Source organism: Sapajus apella, unplaced genomic scaffold (genome assembly GCF_009761245.1).
Source record: "Sapajus apella isolate SASKATOON/1434 unplaced genomic scaffold, GSC_monkey_1.0 scaffold37, whole genome shotgun sequence".
NCBI lineage: Eukaryota > Metazoa > Chordata > Mammalia > Primates > Cebidae > Sapajus > Sapajus apella.
Genome location: NW_022436977.1, coordinates 9,396,453 through 9,423,317, shown reverse-complemented (window position 1 = coordinate 9,423,317; position 26,865 = coordinate 9,396,453). Strand labels below are relative to the sequence as shown.

The 26,865-nt window shown below is 38.8% G+C and overlaps 1 protein-coding gene across 4 annotated transcripts in view; it reads right to left on the bottom strand.

Annotated features, from left to right (window-relative positions):
* Nucleotides 1–26,865, bottom strand: part of RFX7 (regulatory factor X7) — a 159,282-nt gene that overhangs the window by 73,774 nt on the left and 58,643 nt on the right. For 2 of the 4 annotated variants that reach the window (XM_032297367.1, XM_032297366.1), the window contains exon 3: nt 22,188–22,221. In XM_032297367.1, coding sequence (XP_032153258.1) covers nt 22,188–22,221 — 34 coding nt within the window. Of the gene's footprint in view, nt 1–22,187; nt 22,222–24,036; nt 26,700–26,865 lie in introns of those variants that run through there. The other 2 variants (XM_032297370.1, XM_032297368.1) reach the window with 2 other exon arrangements.

Below are 26,865 nucleotides of genomic sequence, written 5' to 3'. Positions count from 1 at the left end.
TCTCTGTTGTCCAAAGTGGTAGCCACTAGCTGCATTTGGCTATTTAACTTCAAATTAATTAGAATTAAAAGTTAACTCCTCAGTCACACTAACCACCTTTCAAGTATTAAGTAGGCACACACATGGCTACTGATTACCATACTGAACAGTGCATATACAATATAAAACATTCTACCACCATAGAAAGTTTCATGGATAATGCTGTTACAGACTGAGGGAGTAAATATTCTCTTCTACTGCACAGCTTGCTGACAGGCAGTGGGGAGAGTGGAGAAAGATAAGGTTAGACAAAAAAGGTAAGGTCTGAGTATGAAGAATCTTCCAGGCCATAAGGCAGAGCAATAGGGAACCAATGAAAACTTTTAAGCAACAGTGTGGAACAAACAGAACTTTATAAAGACGACTATGATGACAGTGTGGAGAAAAGAAAGAATGTGGAAAGACTAGAAGCAGAAAAAGAGTTGCAGTATCTCAAATAATTATGATGATCTGAATTAATGTAGTAGCAGTAGGAATAGACAAAAATAGAGCAACCAAGGAATTGCTGATAGGACCTGATAACTGCCTCGTTGAAAAGCAGGTTGAGGAAGAGTTGAGACTGACTTCTAGGTTTTTAGGTTAGATGAGTCAGTACCATTCACTAAGACAGTATGACAGACAGAATAATGAACCCAGAAATGTTCATGTCCTAATCTTTGAACCCCTGGGAATTTGCATTGTAAAAAGGGCTTTGCAGATAGGGCTAAATTAAGAATATTAAAATGGGGAGATTATCTTGGCTTATCTGACTAGGATCAATATATACTCAGGTATCCTGGTAAGAGTGAGGTTTAAGGAGATTTGACTACAAAAAAGAGCCTTGTCAGAGTGATGCAATGTAAGAAAGACTCAAGCAGCCATTAATGGCTTTGAAGATGCAGCTATTAGAAGCTAAAAAAGGCAAAGAAACATATTCTTCCCTTAGAGTCTCCAGAAAAAAAACAAAAAACCCATGGCACTGCTAACAACTTAGTTTTATTCCTGTGAGACCCACATCAGACTGCTGGCCCACAGAACTCTTAAAATAATCTGTTATTTTATGCAGCCTCTAAATTTATGTTAATTTGTTATAGCAGCAATAGGAAACTAAAACAGATAGGTACAGAATTGAGGGTATGATAGGAGTTTGGCTCTAGAAAAGTTGAGTTGAAGTATCTATGTGATATCCCAGTAAAACTGATCAGCTGACACAGAGTTGGATATATGGGCCTAGAGCTTAGGATGGAGACATATAAATATGAGTCATCAGTATAATGAGATTAATTGAAACCATCAAAGTAGATAAGATTACTTTGGACAAATACAGACAAAATACAAAGGAACAGACACCCCTGAAGGAACGGCCTAAAATGTAACATGAAAACCAGGATAGTGTGGCATCTTAAAGGATTTTAAAAATAAGAATGTACCAGAATGGGGGGACGAGGGGTTAGAGTGTGTAAGGAAATGGACAACAGGGAGAAATGAAAAAGGGCTGTCAGCTGGGACTGATATTACCTATTATAATCAGCAGTAAGGGGTCATGGTATCTTTTCTAAATGTAAGTTTTAGAGGAGTGGTATTAGAAGATTTTTGTTATTGGGGTTCAAAACTGAATGGAAGGTGAGACATGAGACTAAGTACAATCAACACTTTGACTAAACTTTGACTTTACTCTTTCAAAAAGGAGAAAGATACAGTGGTAGCTAGAAAAAGGTTGTAGTGGTTCAGGAAAGATTTCTTTTTTAAAGATGAGGGTAAAATTAAGCATTTAACTATTAATGAAAATAGGCCAGTAGAAAATAAGAAAATAAAGAAGTAGGAGAAAGAAAATAAATCATGACATGAATTCTGAGATGGGAAGGGATGGGACCTAGAGGGTAGGGAGAGAGAGATCAGCATTGACAGGCAGGAGGACAACTCTTCTGTTGAGAGATAAGGGAAGGAAGACAAGAACTGGTATATAACTGAGCAAATATTAAGTTAGGGACAAGAAATGGCATTAATTTAGTGGAGTACCTACACGGCAACTTCCTATTTTCTCAGAGAAGTAGAAGCCAAGATCATTTGCTGGCAGCAAGAAAAGAAGAGGTGAGTTTAGTAGCTTGAGCTAAAGAAGTTTGAAATAGGTTTAGTGAAGAATAGTGGAAAATAAATCACTAAAGAAACAGAGGGTGAGAAGGGGCCTATATATTTTATTGAATCCTTAAAATAGCTGTTAATAGACTTCTGCATGTGGCCGCAGTGGAGTACCTGATACTGCAGCAACTCTCCCAGCTCCACCATCTCAAAACATGAACAAAATATAGGAAACAAGTGTTTTCAAAAACTGGACAACAAAAAGTAAAGACTGTGATTGGATCCAAGATGGCCATTTAGGAACAGCTCAGGATTGCAGCTCCCAGTGAAAGAGCAGAGGGTGAGTGGACGCCGCATTTTTATTGCCCACAGACTAGGAAATTCCCAGGCGGAGGAGCTCCACGGTCGCCAACGCGGCTGATTTGGCCAGTGCGGCTGTGCCGACCAGCACCGCTGCTTTGCCCCACACGGCTGCTTTGTCGGCGCCCCGGAGCCGCGGTTCTCCGTACAAAATACACCGGTCCGGGTGCCTTTTTGGCTGGCGATTGGAGCCACGGGAAGTCGCCCATTCATCTGTTTAAAAAGGGGACTGAGCAGGGAACCAGGACAGTAGATTCCAGGGCAAAAAAAAAAAAAAAAAGCGCCACAAACCTCAGTGCCGCTGTTTAAGCCAGCACAGTGAGCGGCCGCAGGGGAAAACAAACAGACCCCGGCGCCTCTTCAACAGGCGACTGGAACACCAACTTAAAAAAGGCTCTGAGGCAGGTACCCAGGCGATCAGGCTCGGCTGGTCCCACCCCCACAAAAGAACAGCAACCAGAAACTCTGGATTGAGAGTTTCACAGCAAGTGCAGCTGAACCCGGGACGGTCCAGCTCTGTGGCGGAGGGGCGTCCGCCATTACCGAGGCAGCCCACCGCGACGGAGGTAGTCGACCAATGCTGAGGCAGCCCGCCGTTGCCAAGGCAACCCGCCACAGCAGAAACACTCCTCCTCAACAGAGGCGGGCCACCATAGGCAAAGCAGTTCTAACTACACCCATATAAACAGGACTGCAGGGAAGTTCACTTGGCAGCGGGGTGCAGCCCACAACAGCTCAGCAAAGCCTATACAGGCCGACAGTGACTAGGCTGCCTCAATTCTGGGCAGGGCAGGTCTGAAGGAAAAAAAAAAGGCGGTGGCAGCATAACGAAAACTCATAAATAAAGCCCTAAATCCCTGGAACAGAGCACCTGGGAACAAAAAGCAGTTTATGAGTTCTGCTGCAGCAGACCTAAACGTACCTGCCCAGCAGCTCTGAATGAACAACAGAGCTCACAGCTCACCATTTGAGCTCCTATAAAGAAGAGACCGTCTCCTCAAGCAGCTCCCTGACCCCTATATATCCAAAGAGACACCTCATAAAGGAGAGATCAGATTGACACTAGGCAGGCATCCTTCTGGGACAAAGACAGCAGAAGAAAAAAACTGGTAACAACCCTTACTGTTCAGCAGCTGCTGCAGGTGAACCGCAGGCAAGCAGGGCCTGCAGTGAACCTCAGCAGACCTACAGCAGAGGGGCCAGACTGTCAGAAGGAAAACCAAGAAACAGAAATAACCTCATCATCAACAAACAGAACGTCAATCTGAAAGATTTGAGACCCAATCTGAAAGCCAGCAACTACAAAGTCGACAGATGGATAAATCCTTAAAGATGGGAAGAAACCAGCACAAAAAAAGATGAAAACACCCAAAACCAGAACACCTCTCCTCCTACAAGGGATCACAACTCCTCACCAGCAAGAGAACAAGGTTGGAGGGAGAACGAGTGTGATGAAATGACAGAATCAGACTTCAGAAGGTGGGTAGTAAGAAACTTCTGTGAACTTAAAGAACATGTTCTAACCAAATGCAAAGAAACTAAGAACCTTGAAAAATGATTTGACAAAATGCTAACGAGAATGGACAAAATAGAAAGGAATATAAGTGAATTGATGGAGCTGAAAAACGCAACACGAGAACTTCGCGAAGCATGCACAAGTATCAACAGCCGAATTGACCAAGCAGAAGAAAGGATATCAGAGGTCGAAGATCAACTCAATGAAATAAAACGGGAAGGCAAGACTGGAGAAAAAAGGGTAAAAAGGAATGAACAAAATCTCCAAGAAATGTGGGACTATGTGAAAAGACCTAATCTATGTTTGATAGGCATACCCGAATGCGACGAAGAGAATGAATCCAAGCTGGAAAATACTCTTCAGGATATTATCCAGGAAAACTTCCCCAACCTAGCAAGGCAGGCAAACATTCAAGTCCAGGAAATACAGAGAACACCACAAAGATATTCGTCAAGAAGAGCAACCCCAAGGCACATAATCGTCAGATTCACCAGGGTTGAAATGAAGGAGAAAATACTACAGGTAGCCAGAGAGAAAGGTTGGGCTACCCACAAAGGGAAGCCCATCAGACTCACAGCAGATCTCTCAGCAGAAACCCTACAAGCCAGAAGAGAGTGGGGGCCAATATTCAACATCCTTAAAGAAATGAACTTTCAACCCAGAATCTCCTATCCAGCCAAACTAAGCTTCATAAGTGAAGGAAAAATAAAATCCTTTGGGAACATGCAAGTACTCAGAGATTTCGTCACCACCAAGCCAGCTCTACGAGAGCTCCTGAAAGAGGCTCTACACATATAAAGGAACAACAAGTACCAGCTCAACTAAAGGGCAAAACAGCCAGCTAGCACCAAAATGGCAGTATCAAATTCGCACATAACAATATTAACCCTAAATGTAAATGGACTAAATGCCCCAGTCAAAAGACACAGACTGGCAAATTGGATAAAAAGCCAAAACCCATTGGTGTGCTGTATCCAGGAAACCCATCTCACATGCAAGGAAACACAAAGGCTCAAAATAAAGGGATGGAGGAAGATTTACCAAGCAAATGGAGAGCAAAAAAAACCAGGAGTTGCAATTCTCATCACTGATAAATTAGACTTTAAAGTAACAAAGATCATAAGAGACAAAGAGGGATATTACATAATGGTAAAAGGATCAATGCAACAAAAAGACCTAACAATCCTAAACATATATGCACCCAATACAGGAGCACCCAGATACATAAGGCAAGTTCTTAATGACTTACAAAGAGACTTAGACTCCCACACAATAATAGTGGGAGACTTTAACACCCCATTGTCAACATTAGACAGATCAACCAGACAGAAAATTAACAAGGATATCCAGGACTTGAACTCAGACCTGGACCAAGCAAACCTAATAGACATCTACAGAACTCTCCACCCCAAATCCACAGAATATACATTCTTCTCAGCACCACATCACACCTACTCTAAAATTGACCACATAATTGGGAGTAAATCACTCCTCAGCAAATGCAAAAGAACGGAAATCATAACAAACAGTCTCTCAGACCACAGTGCAATCAAGTTAGAACTCAGAATTCAAAAACTAACCCAGAACCGCACAGCTTCATGGAAACTGAACAACTTGCTCTTGAATGTTGACTGGATAAACAATGAAATGAAGACAGAAATAAAGATGTTCTTCGAAACCAACGAGAATGAACACACAACATACCAGAATCTCTGGGACACATTTAAAGCAGTCTCTAGAGGAAAATATATAGCAATTGGTGCCCACATGAGAAGCAAGGAGAGATAAAAAATCTACACCCTATTGTCAAAACTGAAAGAGCTAGAGAAGCAAGATCAAAAAACCTCAAAGTCTAGCAGATGACAACAAATAGCTAAGATCAGAGCAGAACTGAAGGAGATAGAGACACAAAAAACCCTTCAAAAAATTAATAAATCCAGGAGCTGGTTTTTTGAAAAGATCAACAAAACAGACAGACCACTAGCCAGATTAATAAAAAAGAAAAGAGAGAATAACCAAATTGATGCAATAAAAAACGATAAAGGGGATATCACAACAGATTCCACAGAAATTCAAGCCATCATCAGAGATTATTACAAACAACTCTATGCACATAAACTAATAAACCTGGAAGAAATGGATAAATTCCTGGCCACTTGCCTCCTCCCAAGCCTAAACCAGGAAGAAGCCGAAACCCTGAACAGACCCATAACAAGGTCTGAAGTTGAGGCAGCAATTAAGAGCTTACCACCCAAAAAAAAGCCCAGGTCCAGACGGGTTCACAGCTGAATTCTACCAGACATACAAAGAGGAGCTGGTACCATTCCTTCTGAAACTATTCCAAACAATACAAAAAGAGGGAATTCTTCCCAAGTCATTTTATGACACCAACATCATCCTGATTCCAAAACCCAGCAGAGACTCAACAAGAAAAGAAAACTTCAGGCCAATATCCATGATGAACATAGATGCAAAAATCTTCAATAAAATACTGGCAAGCCGATTGCAACAGCACATCAAAAAGCTTATCCACCATGATCAAGTAGGCTTCATCCCGGGGATGCAAGGCTGGTTCAACCTATGCAAGTCTATAAACTTAGTTCACCACATAAACAGAACCAAAGACAAAACCACATGATTATCTCAATTGATGCAGAGAAGGCCTTTGACAAAATTCAACAGCCCTTTATGCTAAAAACCCTCTATAAGCTAGGTATTGATGGAACGTATCTCAAAATAATAAAAGCTATTTATGACAAACCAACAGCTAATATCATACTGAATGGGCAAAAATGGAAGCATTCCCCTTGAAATGTGGCACCAGACAAGGATGCCCTGCCTCACCACTGCTGTTCAATATAGTATTAGAAGTTCTAGCCAGAACAATCAGGCAAGAAAAAGAAATAAAGGGCATTCAAATAGGAAAGGAGGAAGTCAAATTGTCTCTATTTGCAGACGACATGATTGTATATCTAGAAGACCCCATCGTCTCAGCCCCAAACCTCCTGAAACTGATAAGCAAGTTCAGCAAAGTCTCAGGATACAAAATCAATGTGCAAAAATCACATGCATTCCTATACACCAATAACAGACTTAAAGAGAGCCAAATCAAGAACAAACTTCCATTCACAATTGCCACAAAGAGAATAAAATACCTAGGAATACAACTAACAAGGAACATAAAGGACCTCTTCAAGGAGAACTACAAGCCACTGCTCAACGAAATAAGAGAGGACACAAACAGATAGAGAAACATCCCATGTTCATGGTTAGGAAGAATCAATATCGTGAAAATGGCCATACTGCCCAAAGTAATTTACAGATTCAACGCTATCCTCATCAAGCTACCAATGACCTTCTTCAGAGAGCTGGAAAAAACCACCTTAAACTTCATATGAAACCAAAAGAGAGCCCGCATAGTCAAGTCATAAGACCTAAGACCATAAAAACCCTAGAAGAAAATCTAGGCAAAACCATTCAGGACATAGGCATAGGCAAGGACTTCATGACCAAAACACCAAAAGCATTGGCAACAAAAGCCAAAATAGACAAATGGGACCTAATCAAACTCCACAGCTTCTGCACAGCAAAAGAAACAGTCATTAGAGTGAATCGGCAACCAACAGAATGGGAAAAAATGTTTGCAGTTTACCCATCTGACAAAGGGCTGATATCCAGAATTTACAAAGAACTAAAACAGATCTACAAGAAAAAAACAAACAAGCCCATTCAAAAGTGGGCAAAGGATATGAACAGACACTTTACAAAAGACGACATACATGAGGCCAACAAACATATGAAAAAATGCTCATCATCCCTGGTCATCAGAGAAATGCAAATCAAAACAACATTGAGATACCATCTAATGCCAGTTAGAATGGCGATCGTTAAAAAATCTGGAGACAACAGATGCTGGAGAGGATGTGGAGAAATAGGAACACTTTTACACTGTTGGTGGGAGTGTAAATTAGTTCAACCATTGTGGAAGACAGTGTGGCGATTCCTCAAGGACCTAGAAATAGAAATTCCATTTGACCCAGCAATCCCGTTACTAGGTATATATCCAAAGGATTACAAATCGTTCTACTATAAGGACACGTGCACACGAATGTTCATTGCAGCACTGTTTACAATAGCAAAGACCTGGAACCAACCCAAATGCCCATCGACAATAGACTGGATAGGGAAAATGTGGCACATATACACCATGGAATATTATGCAGCCATCGAAAACCATGAGTTTGGGTCCTTTGTAGGGACATGGATGAACCTGGAAAGCATCATTCTCAGCAAACTGACAGAAGAGCAGAAGATCAAACACCGCATGTTCTCACTCATAGGCGGGTGTTGAACAATGAGAACACATGGACACAGGGAGGGGAGCACTACACACTGCGGTCAGTTGGGAGTAAATAGGGGAGGGACGGTGAGGGGTGGGGAGCTGGGGAGAGATAGCAAGGGGAGAAATGCCAGATGTAGGTGATGGGGAGGAGGGCCGCAAATCACACTGCCACGTGTGTACCTATGCAACAACTCTGCATGTTCTTCACATGTACCCCAAAACCTAAAATGCAATAAAATAAATAAATGGGAAAAAAAAAAAGACTGTTAGACCTGAGAGAGAAAAAAACAAATGAGATGCTACTACCTGAAGACAACGTGACTGTTGGTGCAGAAAGGTGCAACTCAAGCAGAGCAAGGCAGTACTGCAGAGCTAAAGAGAAAGAAGTTAGTGTTCAAGGTGGCAAAGTACCATATGGAAGAAAGATAAAGAAACAGCTTCAAAATCTACACAAATCCCTATGTAGATTTGGAATCTATAGGTGAAAACTAAACTGTATATATGTAGATGAAAATTCCATAAGACTGGGCAAAGAGCTACTGGTGATCTACAATTGGTTGACACATGTTCCAGTTTTGCTGAAACAAACTTCAATACACTTTAAAGAAGAGAAGAAAAGTCAAATGCTCAAAAAAAAAACCATAAAAATCAGTGTTCAGCACTAACGTAAAAATTATTAGATATGCAAAGAAGCAGAAAAATATGACCTGTAACTGCAACAAAAATCAGGAAATAAAATGGACCACAGGCTGGACACGGTGGCTCACGCCTGTAATCCAAACACTTTGGGAGGCCAAGGTGGGTAGATTACCTGAGGTGATGATTTTGAGACCAGCCTGGCCAAAATGGTAAAACCCCATCTCTACTAAAAATATAAAAAATTAGCCGGGTGTGGAGGCAGGCACCTGTAATTCCAGCTACTCCAGAGTTCAAGCAAGAGAATTGCCTGAACCCAGAATGCAGAAGTTGCAGTGAGCCAGGGACGTGCCACTGCACGGCAGTCTGGGCAACAAGAGTGAGACTCTGTCTCAAAAAACAAAAACAAAAACAAAAACAAAAACAAAACAAAACAAAAGGCTGGGCACCGTGGCTTACACCTATAATACCAGCACTTTCGGAGGCCAAGGCAGGTGGATCATCTGAGGTCAGGAGTTCAATACCAGCCTAGCCAACATGGTGAAACCTTGTCTCTACTTAAAAAAAAAAAAAAAAATGCAAAAATTAGCTGGGCATGGGGGCGGGTGCCTGTAATCTCAGCTACTCAGGAGGCTGAGACAGGAGAATTGCTTGAATCCAGGAGGTGAAGATTGCAGTGAGCTGAGATCGTGCCACTGTACTCCAGTCTGGGTGACAGAGACTCCATCTCAAAAAAAAAAAAAAAAAAAAAAAGGGATTACAAAAATGACGGATAATACAATTAGCAATCAAAGAATTTAAGACAGGTATTTAAGACAGAAACAAAATGATAGCGATGATACAGAAAATGATAGAGAAACAAATGGTACAGATACTACAATTAGCAGTCAAGTAGGGAATTTAAGACAAGTATTTATGAAAGGAAAAAAATGAAGGATATAAAAAAGTACTATAAAAAAGTAGAATTTCAGGCCATGCACAGTGGCTCATGCCTGTAATCCCAGCACTATGAGAGGCCAATGTTGGGAGATAGCTTGAGGCCAGAGTTGGAGACCAGCCTGGCCAATGTTGGGAGATAGCTTGAGGCCAGAGTTGGAGACCAGCCTGGCCAACATGGTAAAACGCTGTCTCTACTAAAAATATAAACATTAGCTGGGCATAGTGGCGAGCTACTTGGAAGGCTGAGGCAGGAGAATCACTTGAACCTGGGAGGCGGAGGCTGCAGTGAGCCGAGATCTGCCACTGCACTCCAGCTTGGACAACAAAAGTGAAACTCCATCTCAAAAAAAAACCCAAAAAAACCAATTTGAATTTCTAGAACTGAAAAAATATAAGATCTAGAAGAGAAAATTTATTGGATGGAATTTATAGCAGATTAGATACTTCAGTGGAAAAATATGAAATATGATTATACAGAAATAGAAACTATTAGTAAGTACAGAAAAACTGTTTGACAAAAATCAGCATATGGCCAGATGTGGTGGCTTGTGCCTATAATCCCACCACTTTGGGAGGACAAGACAGGCAGATCACAAGGTCAAGAGATACACGCCATCCTGAACAACATGGTGAAGCCTGTCTGTACTAAAATTACAAAAATTAGCTGGGCTTGGTGGCACATGCCTATAGTCCCAGCTACTACAGGGACTGAGGCAGGAGAATTGCTTCAACCTGGAAGATGGAGGGTGCAGTGAGTGTGATTGCACCACTGCCCTCCAGGCTAGGAACAGAGTGAGAGTCATCTCAAAAATAAAAAGCAAAAAACAAAAACAAAACAAAAATACAGCAGGTAACTATGATTAAAAAAAAAAAAAGTCAGGCCGGGCGCGGTGGCTCAAGCCTGTAATCCCAGCACTTTGGGAGGCCGAGGCGGGTGGATCACGAGGTCAAGAGATCGAGACCATCCTGGTCAACATGGTGAAACCCTGTCTCTACTAAAAATACAAAAAATTAGCTGGGCGTGGTGGTGCACGCCTGTAGTCCCAGCTACTCAGGAGGCTGAGGCAGGAGAATTGCCTGAACCCAGGAGGCGGAGGTTGCGGTGAGCCGAGATCGCGCCATTGCACTCCAGCCTGGGTAACATGAGTGAAACCCCGTCCAAAAAAAAAAAAAAAAAAAAAAAAAAAAAAAAGTCTTAGCAAAATAGACACAGAAAGTAAAACATTTAGCCTGCTGAAGAGCATCCATGAACAGGCGAAAATTAACTTCATATTGTATGGTGAATGAATCATGTTTTTTCCTTAAGATCAGAAACAAGGCAAAGAAATTCACTCTCAGATTTCTATTCACCTATGTCCCAGAGCTCCTAGCAGTACAATAAGGTAAGCAAAAGAAACTGGCATATAAACTTTCTTTATTCATAGATAATATGATTGGGTGGGCAGAAAATCCTAAAGACTACATAAAAGTAACTAGATTTAATAGGTTATTTAGCAAGTTTGCAGGTTACAAGATCAATATAACTGTTAGTAATAAAACAATGGAAAACAAAAATTTTTAAATGCCATACTTGGTAGCACCTAAAAACTTCAGTTTTAATAAAATGTCTACAAAACCTATACACAGAAAATAACAAAATATGCTGAAAGAAATTACAGAGGAACCAACTGAAATGGAGATAAAGCAAGCTCATGAATTAAAATTTGTTAATAAGACATCAATTGTCCCCAAATTGATCCATAAGTTGATGCAATCCCAACAAAAATCCAAGCACAACTTTTTTTAAAAAATAAAAATTGACAAAGTAACTAAAATTTACATGAAAATGCCAGAAAAAATCTGAACCATTTATATTATCTGATAGCAAAACTTTCTATAAAGCACAGTAAACAAGACAGTGTAGTGATGTCAAAAAGACAGACACAGCAATCAATGGGAAAAAAAGAGTCTAGAAAAAGACCCACATATAATGATTTTTTTATATAGGAGTTGACTGGGGAGGGGTAGACTTTCCAATAAATGGTGCCAGAAAACTGGATATCCAAGATGGCTGAATAGGAACAGCTCTGGAGTGCAGTTCCCAGTGAGAATGCAGAGGGTGAGTAATCACTACATTTCCAAATGAATTTTTACTGCCCACAGACCAGGAGATTCCCAGGCAGAAAAGTGCCACATCTCCAGCACAGCTGGGGCAGCGGGTCTCTGCACAAAAACTCACATAAATCTGGCCGCCTGGAATGCCTGGGAGGCAGAGTCACCCATTCAACTGAAAAAAAGGGGACTGAAATAGGAAGCCAGGTGATCTGGCTCGGTGGGTCCCACCCTCACAAAGACCAGCAATCTGAAACACTCTGGATTGAGAATTTCATAGCAAGAACAGCCGGACCTGGGACATTCCAGCTCTGTGGGGGGAAGGGCATCCACCATTACTGAGGCAGTCCACCACTACCAAGGCAGTCCATTACTGAGGCCGTCCACCATTACCGAGGCAGTCCGCCATTACGGAGGCAGTCCGCCATTACCAAAGCAGTTTGAACTATACCTCTATAAACAAAACTGTGAGGAAGTTCACAGAGCAGCTGAACACAGCAGCTCAGCAATGCCTCTGCTGGCAGACTGAGGCTACCTCCTCGCTGGGCAGGGCATCTCTGAAAAAAGGTAGCAGCATGTCAGGAACTTATAAAGCCCTACCTTCCCAGGACCGAACAGTTACGAGTTCCACTGCAGCAGACTTAAACCTACCTGCCCAGTATCTCTGAACAGAACAGTGGAGCTCACAGCTCAACACTGGAGCTCCTATCAGGGACAGACTGTCTCCTCAAGCAACTCCCCGACCCCCGTATATCCAAAGATACCCCTCACAAAGGAGAGCTCAGGCTGACATCTGGTGGGTATCCTTCTGGGACAAGATAACAGAAGAAGCAGATGGCAATAACCCTTACTTTTCTGCACCTGCCGCAGGTGTTCCCCAGGCAAGCAGGGTCTGGAGTGGACCTTCAGCAGTCCTGCAGCAGAGGGGCCTGTTAGAAGGAAAACTAAAAAAAACAGAAATAACTTTATCAACAACAAAAAGGACGTCTACTCAGAGACCCCATCTGAAAGTCACCACCTACAAAGACCATAGGTAGATAAATCCACAAAGATAGGAAGAAACGAGCACAAACAGGATGAAAACACTCAAAACCAGAACATTTCTCCTCCTCCAAGAGATCACAACTCCTCACCAGCAAGGGAACAAGGCTGGAGAATGAGTCTGATGAATTGACAAAAATATGCTTCAGAAAGTGGGTAATAACAAACTTCTCTGAGCTAAAAGAACATGTTCTAACCCAATATAAAGAAACCAAGAACTTTGAAAAAAGGTTTGACAAAATACTAACAAGAATAAACAGCTTAGAGAGGGATATAAAAAAATTGATGGACCTAAAAAAACACAACACAATAACTTCACAAAGCATACACAAGTTTCAATAGTCGAATTGACTGAGCAGAAGAAAGAGTATCAAAGATTGAAAACCAATTCAATGAAATAAAAAGAGAAGGCAAGAATAGAGAAAAAAGAGTAAAAAGAAATGAACAAAGCCTTCAAGAAATATGGGATTATGTGAAAATACCTAATCTACGTTTGATAGTGTACCTGAATGAGACAGAGAGAATGAATATGAGCTGGAAAACATTCTTCAGGATACTATCCAGGAGAATTTCCCCAACCTAGCAAGTCAGGCCAACATTCAAGTCCAGGAAATACAGAAAACAGCACAAAGACATTCCTCAAGAAGAGCAACCCCAAGGCACATGATCACCAGATTCACCAGGGTTCATGAACTGAAGGAAAAAATGCTAAGGGCAGCCAGAGAGAAAGGTCGGGTTACCCACAAATGGAAGCCCATCAGACTCACATCGATCTCTTCGCAGAAACCCCCTACAAGCCAGAACAGAGTGGGGGGCCAATATTCAATATCCTTAAAAAGAGTAACTTTCAACCTAGAATTTCATATCCAGCCAAACTAAGCTTCATAAGTGATGGAGAAATAAAATCCTTTACAAACAAGCAAGTACTGAGAGATTTCATCACCACCAGGCCTGCCTTACAAGAGCTCCTGAAAGAAGCACTGAACATAGAAGAGAACAACCAGTACCAGCCACTCCAAAAACGTACCAAATGGTAAATAGCATCAACACAATGAAGAAACTGTGTCAAATAATAGGCAAAACAACTAGCTAGCATCGAAATGGCAGGATCAAATTCACACATAACAATATTAACCTTAAATGTAAATGGCTAAATGCCCCAATCAAAAGACACAGACTGGCAAACTGGATAAAAAATCAAAACCCATCATTGTGCTGTATCCTGGAAACCCATCTCACATGCAAGGATACACAAAGCCTCAAAATAAAGGGATGGCGGAATATTTACCACGCAAATGGAGAGCAAAAAAAAAGCAGCAGTTGCAATCCTAGTCTCTGATGAAAAAGACTTTAAACCAACAAAGATCAAAAGAGACAAAGAAGGGCATTACATAATAGTAAAAGGATCAATGCAACAAGAAGAGCTAACAATCCTAAATATATACGAACTCAACACAGGAGCACTCAGACACATAAAGCAAGTTCTTAACGACCTACAAAGAGATTTAGACTCCTGCACAATAACAGTGGGAGACTTCAACAGTCCACTGTCAATATCAGACTGATCAACAAGACAGAAAATTAACAAGGATATCCAGGACTTGAACTCAGATCTGGACGAAGAAAACCTAACAGACATCTACAGATCTCTCTACCACAAATCCACAGAATATACATTCTTCTCAGCACCACATCACACCTACTATAAATTGACCACATAATTGGAAGTAAATCACTCCTCAGCAAATGCAAAAGAACAGAAATCATAACCAACAGTCTCTCAGACCACAGTACAATCAAACTAGAACTCAGGATTAAGAAACTAACTCAGAGCCACACAGCTTCTTGAAAACTGAACAACTGGCTCTTGAATGTTCACAGCGGATAAACAATGAAATGAAGGCAGAAATAAATTTGTTCTTCAAAACCAACGAGAATGAAGACACAATGTACCAGAATCTCTGGGACACATTTAAAGCAGTGTCTAGAGGAAAATTTATAGCAGTAAATGCCCACATGAGATGCAAGGAAAGATCTAAAATCAACACCCTATGGACAAAATTGAAAGAGCTAGAGGAGCAAGATCAAAAAACTCAAAAGCTAGCAGAAGACAAGAAATAACTAAGATCAGAACTGAAGGACATAGAGACACAAAAAAACCCTTCAAAAAAAAACAATAAATCCAGGACCTGGTTTTTTGAAAAGATCAACAAATAGACCACTAGCCAGATTAATAAAAAAGAAAAGAGAGAATAATCAGATAGATGCAATAAAAAATGATAAAGGGGATATCACCACTGATTCCACAGAAATACAAACTACAATCAGAGATTACTACAAACAACTCTATGCACATAAACCAGTAAACCTGGAAGAAATGGATAAATTCCTGGCCACCTGCAACCTCCCAAGCCTAAACCAGGAAGAAGCTGAAACGCTGAATAGACCAATAACAAGGGCTGAAGTTGAGGTAGCAATTAATAGCCTACCAACCAAAAAAAGTCCAGGTCCAGATGGGTTCACAGCTGAATTCTACCAGACATACAAAGAGGAGCTGGTACCACTCCTTCTGAAACTATTCCAAACAATCCAAAAAGAGAGAATCCTTCACAGATCATTTTATGAGACCAATATCATCTTGAAACCAAAACCTGGTAGAGACCCAACAAGAAAGAAAACTTCAGGCCAATATCCATGATGAACATAGATGCAAAAATCTTCAATAAAATACTGGCAAACGATTGCAACAGCACATCAAAAAGCTTATCCACCATGATCAAGTACGCTTCATCCCGGGGATGCAAGGCTGGTTCAACATACGCAAGTCTATAAACATAATTCACCACATAAACAGAACCAAAGACAAAAACCACATGATTATCTCAATAGATGCAGAGAAGGCCTTCGACAAAATTCAACAACGCTTTATACTAAAAACTCTGAATAAACTAGGTATTGATGGAATGTATCTAAAAATAATAAAAGCTATCTATGACAAACCCACAGCCAATATCATACTAAATGAGCAAAAACTGGAAGCATTCCCTTTGAAATCTGGCACTAGACAAGGATGCCCTCTTTCACCACTCCTATTCAATAAAGTATTGGAAGTTCAGGCCAGAGCAATCAGGCAAGAAAAAGAAATAAAGGGTATTCAATTAGGAAAGTAGGAAGTCAAATTCTCTCTATTTGCAGACGACATTATTGTGTATTTAGAAGACCCTATCGTCTCAGCCCAAAACCTCCTGAAACCGATAAGCAACTTCAGCAAAGTCTCAGATACAAAATCAATGTGCAGAAATCACAAGCATTCCTATATATCAATAACAGACTTAAAGAGAGCCAAATCAAGAACGAACTGCCATTCACAATTGCTACAAAGAGAATAAAATACCTAAGAATACAAACTAACAAAGGATGTAAAGGACCTCTTCAAGGAGAACTATGAACCATTGCTCAAGGAAATAAGAGAAGATGCAAACAGATGTAGAAATATTCCATGCTCACGGTTAGGAAGAATCAATATCGTGAAAATGGCCATACTGCCCAAAGTAATTTACAGATTCAATGCTATCCCCATTGAGCTACTATGGCCTTCCTCACAGAACTGGAGAAAACCACATTAAACTTCATATGCAACCAATAGAGGGCCCACATAGCCAAGTCAATTCTAAGCAAAAAGAACAAAGCTGGAGGCATCAGACTACCTGACTTCAAACTGTACTACAAGGCTACAGTAATCAAAACAGCATGGTACTGGTACCAAAACAGAGACATAGACCAATGGAACAGAACAGAGGCCTCAGAGGCAACACCACACATCTACAATCATGTGACCTTTGACAAACCTGACAAAAACAAGCAATGGGGAAAGGATTCCCTGTTTAATCAGTGGTGTTGGGAAAACTGGCTAGCCATGTGCAGAAAGCAGAAACTGGACCCTTTTCTGACACCTTACACTAAAATTAACTGCAGATGGATTAAAGACTTAAACATAAGACATAACACCATAAAAACCCTAGAAGAAAACCTAGGCAAAACCATTCAGGACATAGGCATAGGCAAGGACTTCATGACTAAAACACCAAAAGCACTGGCAACAAAAGCCAAAATAGATAAATGGGATCTAATTAGACTCAAGAGCTTCTGCACAGCAAAAGAAACATCATTATAGTGAACCGGCAACCAAAAGAATGGGAAACATTTTTGCAATCTACCCAGCTGACAAAGGGCTAATATCCACAATCTATAAAGAACTAAAACAGATTTACAAGAAAAAACCAAACAAACCCATCCGAAAGTGGGCAAAGGACACGAACAGACACTTTTCAAAAAAAGACATACATGAGGCCAACAAACATATGAAAAAATGCTCATCATCACTGGTCATTGGAGAAATGCAAATCAAAGCCACATTGACATACCATCTCACGCCATTTAGAATGGCGATCATTAAAAAATCTAAAGACAACAGATGCTGGACAGGATGTGGCGAAATAGCAACACTTTTTCACTGTTGGTAGGAGTATAAATTAGTTCAACCATTGTGGAAGACGGTGTGACGATTCCTCAAGGACCTAGAAACAGAAATTCCATTTGACCCAGCAATCCCATTACTGTGTATATATCCAAAGGTTTATAAATCATTCTGTTATAAAGACACATGCACAGGTATGTTCATTGCGGCACTATTTACGATAGCAAAGACCTGGAACCAACCCAACTGCCCATCAATGATAGACTGGAAAGGGAAAATGTGGCACATATACACCAGGAATACTATGCAGCCATAAAAAAAAAAACGATGAGTTCGTGTCCTTTGTAGGGACATGGATGAACCTGGAAACCATCATTCTCAGCAAACTGGCACAAGAACAGAAAATTCAACACCGCATGTTCTCACTCACAGGTGGAGGTTGAACAATGAGAACACATGGACACAAGGAGGGGTGCATCATAAACTGGGGTCTGTTGGGGGAGACTAGGGGAGGGACAGCAGGGGGTAGGATGTGGGGAGGGATAACATGGGGAGAAATGCCAGATATAGGTGATGGGGATGGAGGCAGCAAACCACACTGCCATGTATGTACCTATGTAACAAATCTGCATGTTCTTCACATGTACCCCCAGAACCTAAAGTGCAGTTTTATATATACATATAATTATATATAATTATATATATACATATATATATTATATATACATATAATTATATATATGCATATAATATATACATTATATATTATATATACATATAATTATATATAATATAATTATATATAATTATATGTATATATAAACAAAACTGGATATTCATCCATAATGTAAAAAAATGAACCCTCAAGTTCACCTTAAAGCAAACACAAATTTAACACATCATGGTTCAAACATCTAAAAGAAAAACACTACAACTATAAAACTTGTAGAATAAAATGTAATAAAATATAAGAAGATTGAGATATCTGGAAAAGGAAGTAAAGAGGTTGGCTAATTCTTTCTACAACTATAAAAAGACACAAAACAGTCAGAAACTAGGTTCTGGAAACTAACTACAGGCAAACAACATACTGGGAAATGTTTAGTCTAAAGACTACTGAACTTCAGGTAGTAGTAACTATGAGAGTCTTTATTATTCTTGCTTATGGCTGCTACCCTGACCTATTCCCATGAAACCATATGGGTTTGACCAGTACTGCTGCTAGGATGAGGCAGGCTATATTTAAACACACAAAGAAAAACAGAACGACAATGGGTCAGACAACAGGGAATCTTAGTGAAGATAGAGAAACTACAGCATAAAGATAATCAGAGAAAACAATAAATAGAGCTTCAGAGAGACAAGAAAAATAAGATCAGTCATTTCAACATATGTGAAATGGGAATTTTACAAGGGGAGAATCAAGGGCCTGAAAAAGTATTTGGAAGATAACGGCTGAAAACATCCCAAATCCAACTAATCTATGTGAGCTCAACAAAACCCACGTAGGACAAACAGAAAGTGATCCACTATATACATAGTCAAACTGTTAAAAGTCAGGGAAAGAAAAGTGAATGACTGAGAAAATGAATCTAGGATAAATCTTAACACCAACAAAATAAAACTTATGTAAAGGAAGACAATGATATAATTAATGGCTGATGTCCAAAAGGCAATGGAATAACATATTCCAAATAATAAAAGAAAAAACAAGCAAACAAAACTGTAAACTAGAAATTCCATTTCCAGCAAAACTATATTTTAAAACTGAAGGCAAAATAGAGACATTCACAGATAAACAGACTGAGAAAATTCATTACAAACAAATCTGTGGTATAAGAAACACTAGAAGAAGTGCTTTAGACTGAAAGGAATCATCCTTGATTCCTCTGTTTCCCCTCCACATTCAATATTTCAGCAAGCAAGGTCTACTGGCTTTATATCCAAAATATTCCTTAAATCCATCTACTTAAAAAAACTTCCACTGCCATCATCTGAGTAAGAGCCTTGAATTATCTACTGCACTTCTGCAATAGCCTAATTAGTTTTCCTGCTTCTACTCATATCCCCCTACAATCCACTGTTCCAACTATAGCCAGGGTATTAAAAAAAATTGGATTGCACTATTCTCTGCATAAAATCCTCTAATCAGCTTCCAGTGCACATAGGATATTACTTGCCATGACTAAATATGCAATACACAAACAACTCCCTGGTTGAACTTTTCTATCGCTCTCTACTTCCTTCCGTAAGTACCAGCACACTGGGATCCTGTATTCTTCAAATATCCCAAACTCATTCCTCCTTCAAAATTTTTGTACCTACTGTTCCTCTTCTACCTGGTGTGTATCACCAGCAGATCATGACTCAAGGACGGCTTCTTATTACTCAGGTCGCCACTCAAATGTCATCTCCTCAAAGAAGCTTTCCCTGGCCACCCTATCTAAGGTTACCCTACCCACCACTGCCTGCCTGCCTTTGCCTTTTAAAAATTGTGTGCTCACTTTTTTAATGTCTACCTCACCCAATAAAACAAAAGGATCATGAGAGGAGAGGTCTTAGTATCTTGTTCATGACTGTATGTCTAGGACCTAACAGTATTTTTAAATTACTAAGTAAAAATTTACATATATTCTTTTTTTTTTTTTTTTTGAGACAGAGTTTCGCTCTTGTTACCCAGGCTGGAGTGTAATGGCACGATCTCGGCTCACCGCAACCTCCGCCTCCCAGGTTCAGGCAATTCTCCTGCCTCAGCCTCCTGAGTCGCTGGGATTACAGGCATGTACCACCATGCCCAGCTAATTTTTTTGTATTTTTAGTAGAGACGGGGTTTCACCATGTTGACCAGGATGGTCTCGATCTCTTGACCTCGTGATCCACCCGCCTCGGCCTCCCACAGTGCTGGGATTACAGGCTTGAGCCACCGCGCCTGGCCCAAAATTTACATATATTCTAAAACTTACACTAAAATATAAACACTTCTGAACTCTTAAAGGACTTTAAAAAGACTTTTGTTCTTACTTAGCATTTTATAAATGTCATATTTTATAATATATACCAATTTTCTTCTGCCTCTTTTCAATGAAGAGACAAAATGAGTAATACTCCAAAGTTATCTCAAGTATTGCAAAGAAAGTAGGTAGCCTTAGATAGACAAGAACTGTGTCTGTCTTGCTTACCACTGTACTCTGGTACCAAGAACAGGGTCTAGTATATGGTAATTATGAAATAATTACAGAATGACACATAAACAATGAGACTCTTAAGAGCTGGAAGACAGGAAATGCTCTGGAGGTTGGTGGGAATGTGTTACTCCCTCCATCTCCAATCAGCACTTTCCCAGGTCTTAAGAGTACTCTTGAATATACCGCTTAATAACAGACTTGATTTCTTAAGGGCAGAGAATATGTCATTTCTGTTTGGTATCCCTTATGAGTAAAACTGTTCAATAATTTTGTTTAATAATTTTTTGAATGAAATGCAAGAGCCCTGGTGTCTTCATTTGTAAAAGGGAGGTGACAACATTACTTACTTCAAAGGTTTATTATAAGACAAAAAATAAAAAACCCAAAAAACTACACACACACACACACACACACACACACACACACACACACACAACAAAAGGAACAGTAAGTGAAAAGGAAAAGAAAAACACCTCCACAAAGTCCTCCTTTAGCTATTAGTTTAGAAAAGTAAAAGAAAACTGATTAAGTTGTATCTTCTCCTATAAACTATGCCTATTTATTCACCTACCTAGCAGATAATAACCTAATAATAACATAAGCTAATAAGATATCATACTATTTCAGCACCAGACACTGAAACAGACCACCACCACCACCACCACCACCACCACCACCACCAATCTCAGGTTAGCTTATAAGCAAGATTCAAACTTGGATAGGAGAACTTTTGCAGTCACAAGCAGGAAAAGAGAACTAACAACACTGACAATTTGGGGAATCTAACAGTACAGAGCCTTTGTATGTTCTAAACTCTAGAGGGTAGCCTTTCGGCAGAAATGTTATGAAAGAAATCAGCAGTATTCCAGATGTCCCAGTAGCTGCATGCTCCTTCCCTCACACTTTTAAGAGAAGACCTAAGAAACTACAACTATATTAACACAATCTAAATTTAAACTATTATTGTGGCTTTAAATCTTAAAAGCTGGCAACCCAACAAAAACTAATCCACTAAGCATCTGAAAAGATTTTTTTAAAACAAATTTTTACAGTTTATTAGGTAGAATCTAAACTTAAACTATTATTATTGCTTAATTCCCACAGGCTAGCAACCAAAACATGAAAGATATGCTATCTCAACAAAACTAATCCATTAAACATCTTTAAAAACTTTTCTCTAAACAAATTCTTACAAAGTTATTATAATCGAAAAATAAATATCCAGTTTAATTAAATGTTTGTTTAAGCAATCTTTCAGTAAAAACCAGTAGGATTCAAAAACATGTAAATACCTAAGACTGTGATTTTATTATTGATGAGATATAGGAAAGTAACTAGATAGCTTATAAACAATTCACCTGAGGGGGCTGTAATTAAAATGTCAAATTTTATTCATTGGAGTTGGATTATATTTAAAATCAACATTTCCTTAAAAATTTTATATTTTATATTGTGATAAAAACCTTATTGCAAAAAAACTTTAAGATTAGTTTTTTCACTTACCAAAATGCAGTCCACTTTAGATTGTACAGTTTTGCTAAAAGAAAGAGAAACTTAGGTTAGTAAATGAAAATTTTATGAAATGTCTGCAAAATTCTCAGTAAGATGTGGTAATTTAGTCTTCCTTACTATGAAAAAAATAAATACAGCATCCTACTAAGATTAAGGATTGTAGCCTAAAACTGTGTTTTTCACAAAGCAAAACAAAAATCTATTTCCCATTCATTGTACTAAATTTAATCTTAAAGCATGGTCAAAATATTTCCTAAGTTTATTTTGAGTAAACAATTTTTAACAGTATATAAATGCACATTTATTACTATACTTAAAAGTATGGCACAGAGCTTGCAGTAATTATGATTTTTACTGTTTGCCTGCCCCTCTGGACAATAATTTGCTTAGCACTTAAAAGTCATAATAATATACTACGATCTGTACCTTGTAAGACTTGATATATAAAAGATTCTGTTCTCCCAATCTGTCTCTACGCACAGACACACACACCAATAACAAGACTCCCTAGACATAAAAGCAATAAAAAAGATTAATATAATAATAAATTGGCCAGACGAGGTGGCTCATGCCCATAACCCCAACACTTTGGGAGGCTGAGGTGGGCATATCATGAGGTCAGGAGATCGAGACCATCCTGGCCAACATGGTGAAACCCTGTCTCTACTAAAAATACAAAAATTAGCTGGGCGTGGTGGCTCGTGCCTGTAATCCCAGCTACTCAGGAAGTTGAGGCAGGAGAATCACTTGAACCAGGGAGTCGGAGGTTGCAATGAGCTGAGAATGCACCACTGCACTCCAGCCTGGATGACAGAGCGAGATTCCATCAAAAAATAAAAAAGGAAATAAACAATACAATAAAGCCATTATACATCAATTTAACAGAACTACTGAATGTAAGTGAAATGTTAATAAATAACACAAATGAAGCCAGTATAAAAAACAACCATTGCAAACTTTGGATTTTGTTGTAACATAAAGGAAAGTGAAAATGCAAAGAAACTGTGCAAGATGTTCAGGAACAGTTTACATACAATCTTTAAAACATGTTAAAACCAAATTGTCTTCTGCAAGAGTTTCTAAAGCCAAATAAATGTAAACCAAAACTGGTTATTTGCCTTTTTATGTAGCCATACAGCTAAGCTATGATGTAAAAAAAATTAGTATTGAAATTTCACTTAACACAATCATTAATAACATTTTATACCTGTACATTTTCTAAACAATAAAATATGACTGGATTCAGTTTAATTGCAAAGTTTAGAATGACTAAAAAGAGCAAAAAAGTAAAGGATAACTGTAGGTTAAGAGGGAATGAAATCCCCTTCCCAAAATCCAACAAAATATTTTTAGAGGTTTTTTTGTTTGTTTTTGAGACAGAATCTTGCTATATTGCCAGGCTGGAGTGCAGTGACGTGATCTTGGCTCACTGCAAGATTTTGCAAAGATCTTGTCTTCTTTTTGCAGATGATATTAATCCTTAGTCTTTACCATGGCCATAAAAGCCCTGTATGACCCAATCCTCTGTTATCTTTCTGGTCTAATCTCATAGTAGTCTATTCTTCATTCATTCTGCTCTAGCCAGGTGGTCTCCGTGATAGCAGTATGGCAAGAGCGGGCCCTGCACCGGCTTGATCTGTCATCCTCTAGGACTTTTCTCCTATACAACTTATCCCTTTACTTTCTCTCTGTTATCTTGCTGCATATTATCTTTAACACAGTTCCTCCCTGACTTGCCCATATAAAATACTCCCAATCACTCTCTGTAGCTCTCATCGTGCTTGATTTTTCATCATTGCACTTATCATCTGCCATATTATAATTTTATTAATTTGTTTACCAGCTATCTTCCTTGACTAGAACTTAAACTTCATAACAGCAGACTTTGTCTGTATTGCCCACTGCTGTGTTATCATCTGGTACATCTATGGAGTTCAATAAAATCTGTTGAATGAATAAGTGACAAAAAAAATTCAGTACCCTAGATTAAGAAAAGCCCTTGGAAAGACTGGGACCACTTAAGAATGAGTTTTTATATAAGTTAGTATGAAAATGAAATGTTTATTTTATAACATATAGATCTCAACATATTTTCATTCTACCAGTAACTGACTATTCTATGGGATTATCTAAGGAGGATAGTTATATCTACCATCCTCTAAAATATACATGTAATGATAAAGCTCTAAAAGATACATGTAATGTATAATGGTAAAGCTCTAAAAGATACATATAAATGATAGCCTTTTAAAGCAGGGGTCCCCAACTCTCATCCCTGTTAGGAACCGGGCTACAAAGCAGGAGTTGAGCAGCCAAGCAGCCTGAGCTCTGCCTCCTATCAGATCAGTGGCAACATCAGATTCTCATAGGAACCTGTGAACCCTCTTGTGAACTGTGCATATGAGGGATCTAGGTTGCATGGTACTTATGAGAATCTAATGCCTGATGATCTGTCACTGTCTCCCATCACCCCTAGATGGGATAACCATCTAGCTGCAGAAAAACAAGTGGACTCCCACTGATTCTACAGTATGGTGAGTTGTATAATTATTTCATTATATATTACAACGTAATAATAACATAAGTAAACTGTACTATAAATGTTATGAGCTCGAATCATCCCCCAAACCATCTCCCCCAGCCCTCCATCTGTGGAAAAACTGTCTTCCATGAATTTGGTCCCTGGTGCCAAAATGGTTGGGGACCACTGTTTTAAAAGACAGAATTAGAAAGAAAAATGAAAGCCCTTCTGGTAGATGAGGACCCTGGAATCACTTAATTTAGTCCCTTGATTATTTTTACTTTATAGTTAAACATAATAGAACAATATAGAAGTTTAAGTCCCCCTTTTTTTCTCGCTAACCTTATACCCCTCCCTACCTTCTCAAAGGAAACTACCGTTAATCCAGTGTGTAAACTTTCCGGTTGTTACTTCAAGTTGTTCCTTGTATTAGATACACAAAAATCTATAGGCAACATACACTGTTCTGTGAAGCTTTTAAATATTTATGTAAATTCCATTACTTTGTATATATTCTACAATTGTTTTTTTACTCAACATTGTTTTTGAGTTCCATCCATGTTCATATACTTAGATGAAGTTCATTTACTAAAAAGTATCTCACTGAATGAATAATCAAATTTATTCATCAATTCCTCTACTGAAAGGTAATTATGTAGCTTCCAGTTTTTCTACAAACAATACTGCAATAAGTGTCTTTGTACATGTCTCTTGGTATACACCTGTAAGAATTTCTAAGCTATAAATCTAGAAGTCGATTTTCTAGGGCTTATAAATGATTTTGTTTAAATTTTATTTTATATTAACAAATTTCTCTCTCAAACACTTCTATCCATTTATACTTCCATTAGCAATATATGATAATTCCTATTTTCCTATTACCTTGCATATATATACATGCCATTTATACATGCTATATGAAATACATATACTAAAAAGTTACTATTCCAATGGACATAAAATGGTATTTTTTTAAAATTGTCTTTTCCCCAATTACTAGCAATGTTGTGTGCCTTTTCATCTGCCTGTTCAACATATGGATTTTCTCCCCCATGAATTGTTGGTTCCTAACCTTCGCATATTTTTAAGTGGAGCTATTTTTTTATTGCATTATAGTAGCTTTATATACTCTAGATATGAATTCTATTATATATATTTAACTTTGTTAATAACTTTTCTCTAATAAAAGTTAACATTTTTGATCTAGTCAAACAGTTCTTTATGAGTTATTTGTATGTCTTCTTTAAGAAATCCTATCTAGCTAAGGTTAAAGGCAGTCTATATTTTATTCTAGAAGTTTTGAAGGTAGCTTTTCTCATTTTGATCTTTAATTGGAATTTATTCTTGTGTATGGTATAGTGTAATATACACTATATAATTTTTCCATCTGGGAATACAATTGTTCTCTATTTTATTATACCAAATTTCTATATGTGCCTGAATCTGTTTCTGGCCCTTCTTTTCTGTTTTATTTTTAATCTACTTGTCTATCCATAAGCCAACATCACATTTTGAATTTATTACTGCTATAAAAATTAAGTCTAGTTAATTGATTGCATGACCGCCCTCTTGTTCATTTCCAAAACAGTCTTGACAATTCTTGGACCTTTGTTTTTCCAGGTTAATTTTTCAGTTTTTCTAATTTCATAAAGTCCTCCTTAAACTTTATGGAGGACTTTATTTTTGTACTGTATTGATGTTACAGATTAAATGAGGGAGATGACTGATAATTTGGATTTATTTTTTAACTGTCCTTGAAATGTCATTTCCCTTCTGAATATTTTGTTAGAAAAAGCACAAGGCAGCTTACAGATGGTATTAAATTATATCTCTGTGTTGATGTGCAGTGAAACTATTGGTTTTCTGTATCGACCTCATCTCCAGCAAACTTCATAAACTCTTGTTAGTTCTAATAATATGTAGATTCTTTTTTTTTTTTTTTTTTTTGAGACACTGTTTTGCTTTTGTTGCCCAGGCTGGAGAGTACAGTGGCGTGATCTCAGCTCACCGCAACCTCTGCCTCCCGGGTTCAAGCGATTCTCCTGTCTCAGCCTCCTAAGTAGCTGGGATTACAGGCATATGCCACCACCCTGAATAATTTTTTATTTTATTTTTGTTTTACTAGAAATGGGGTTTCTCCATGTTGGT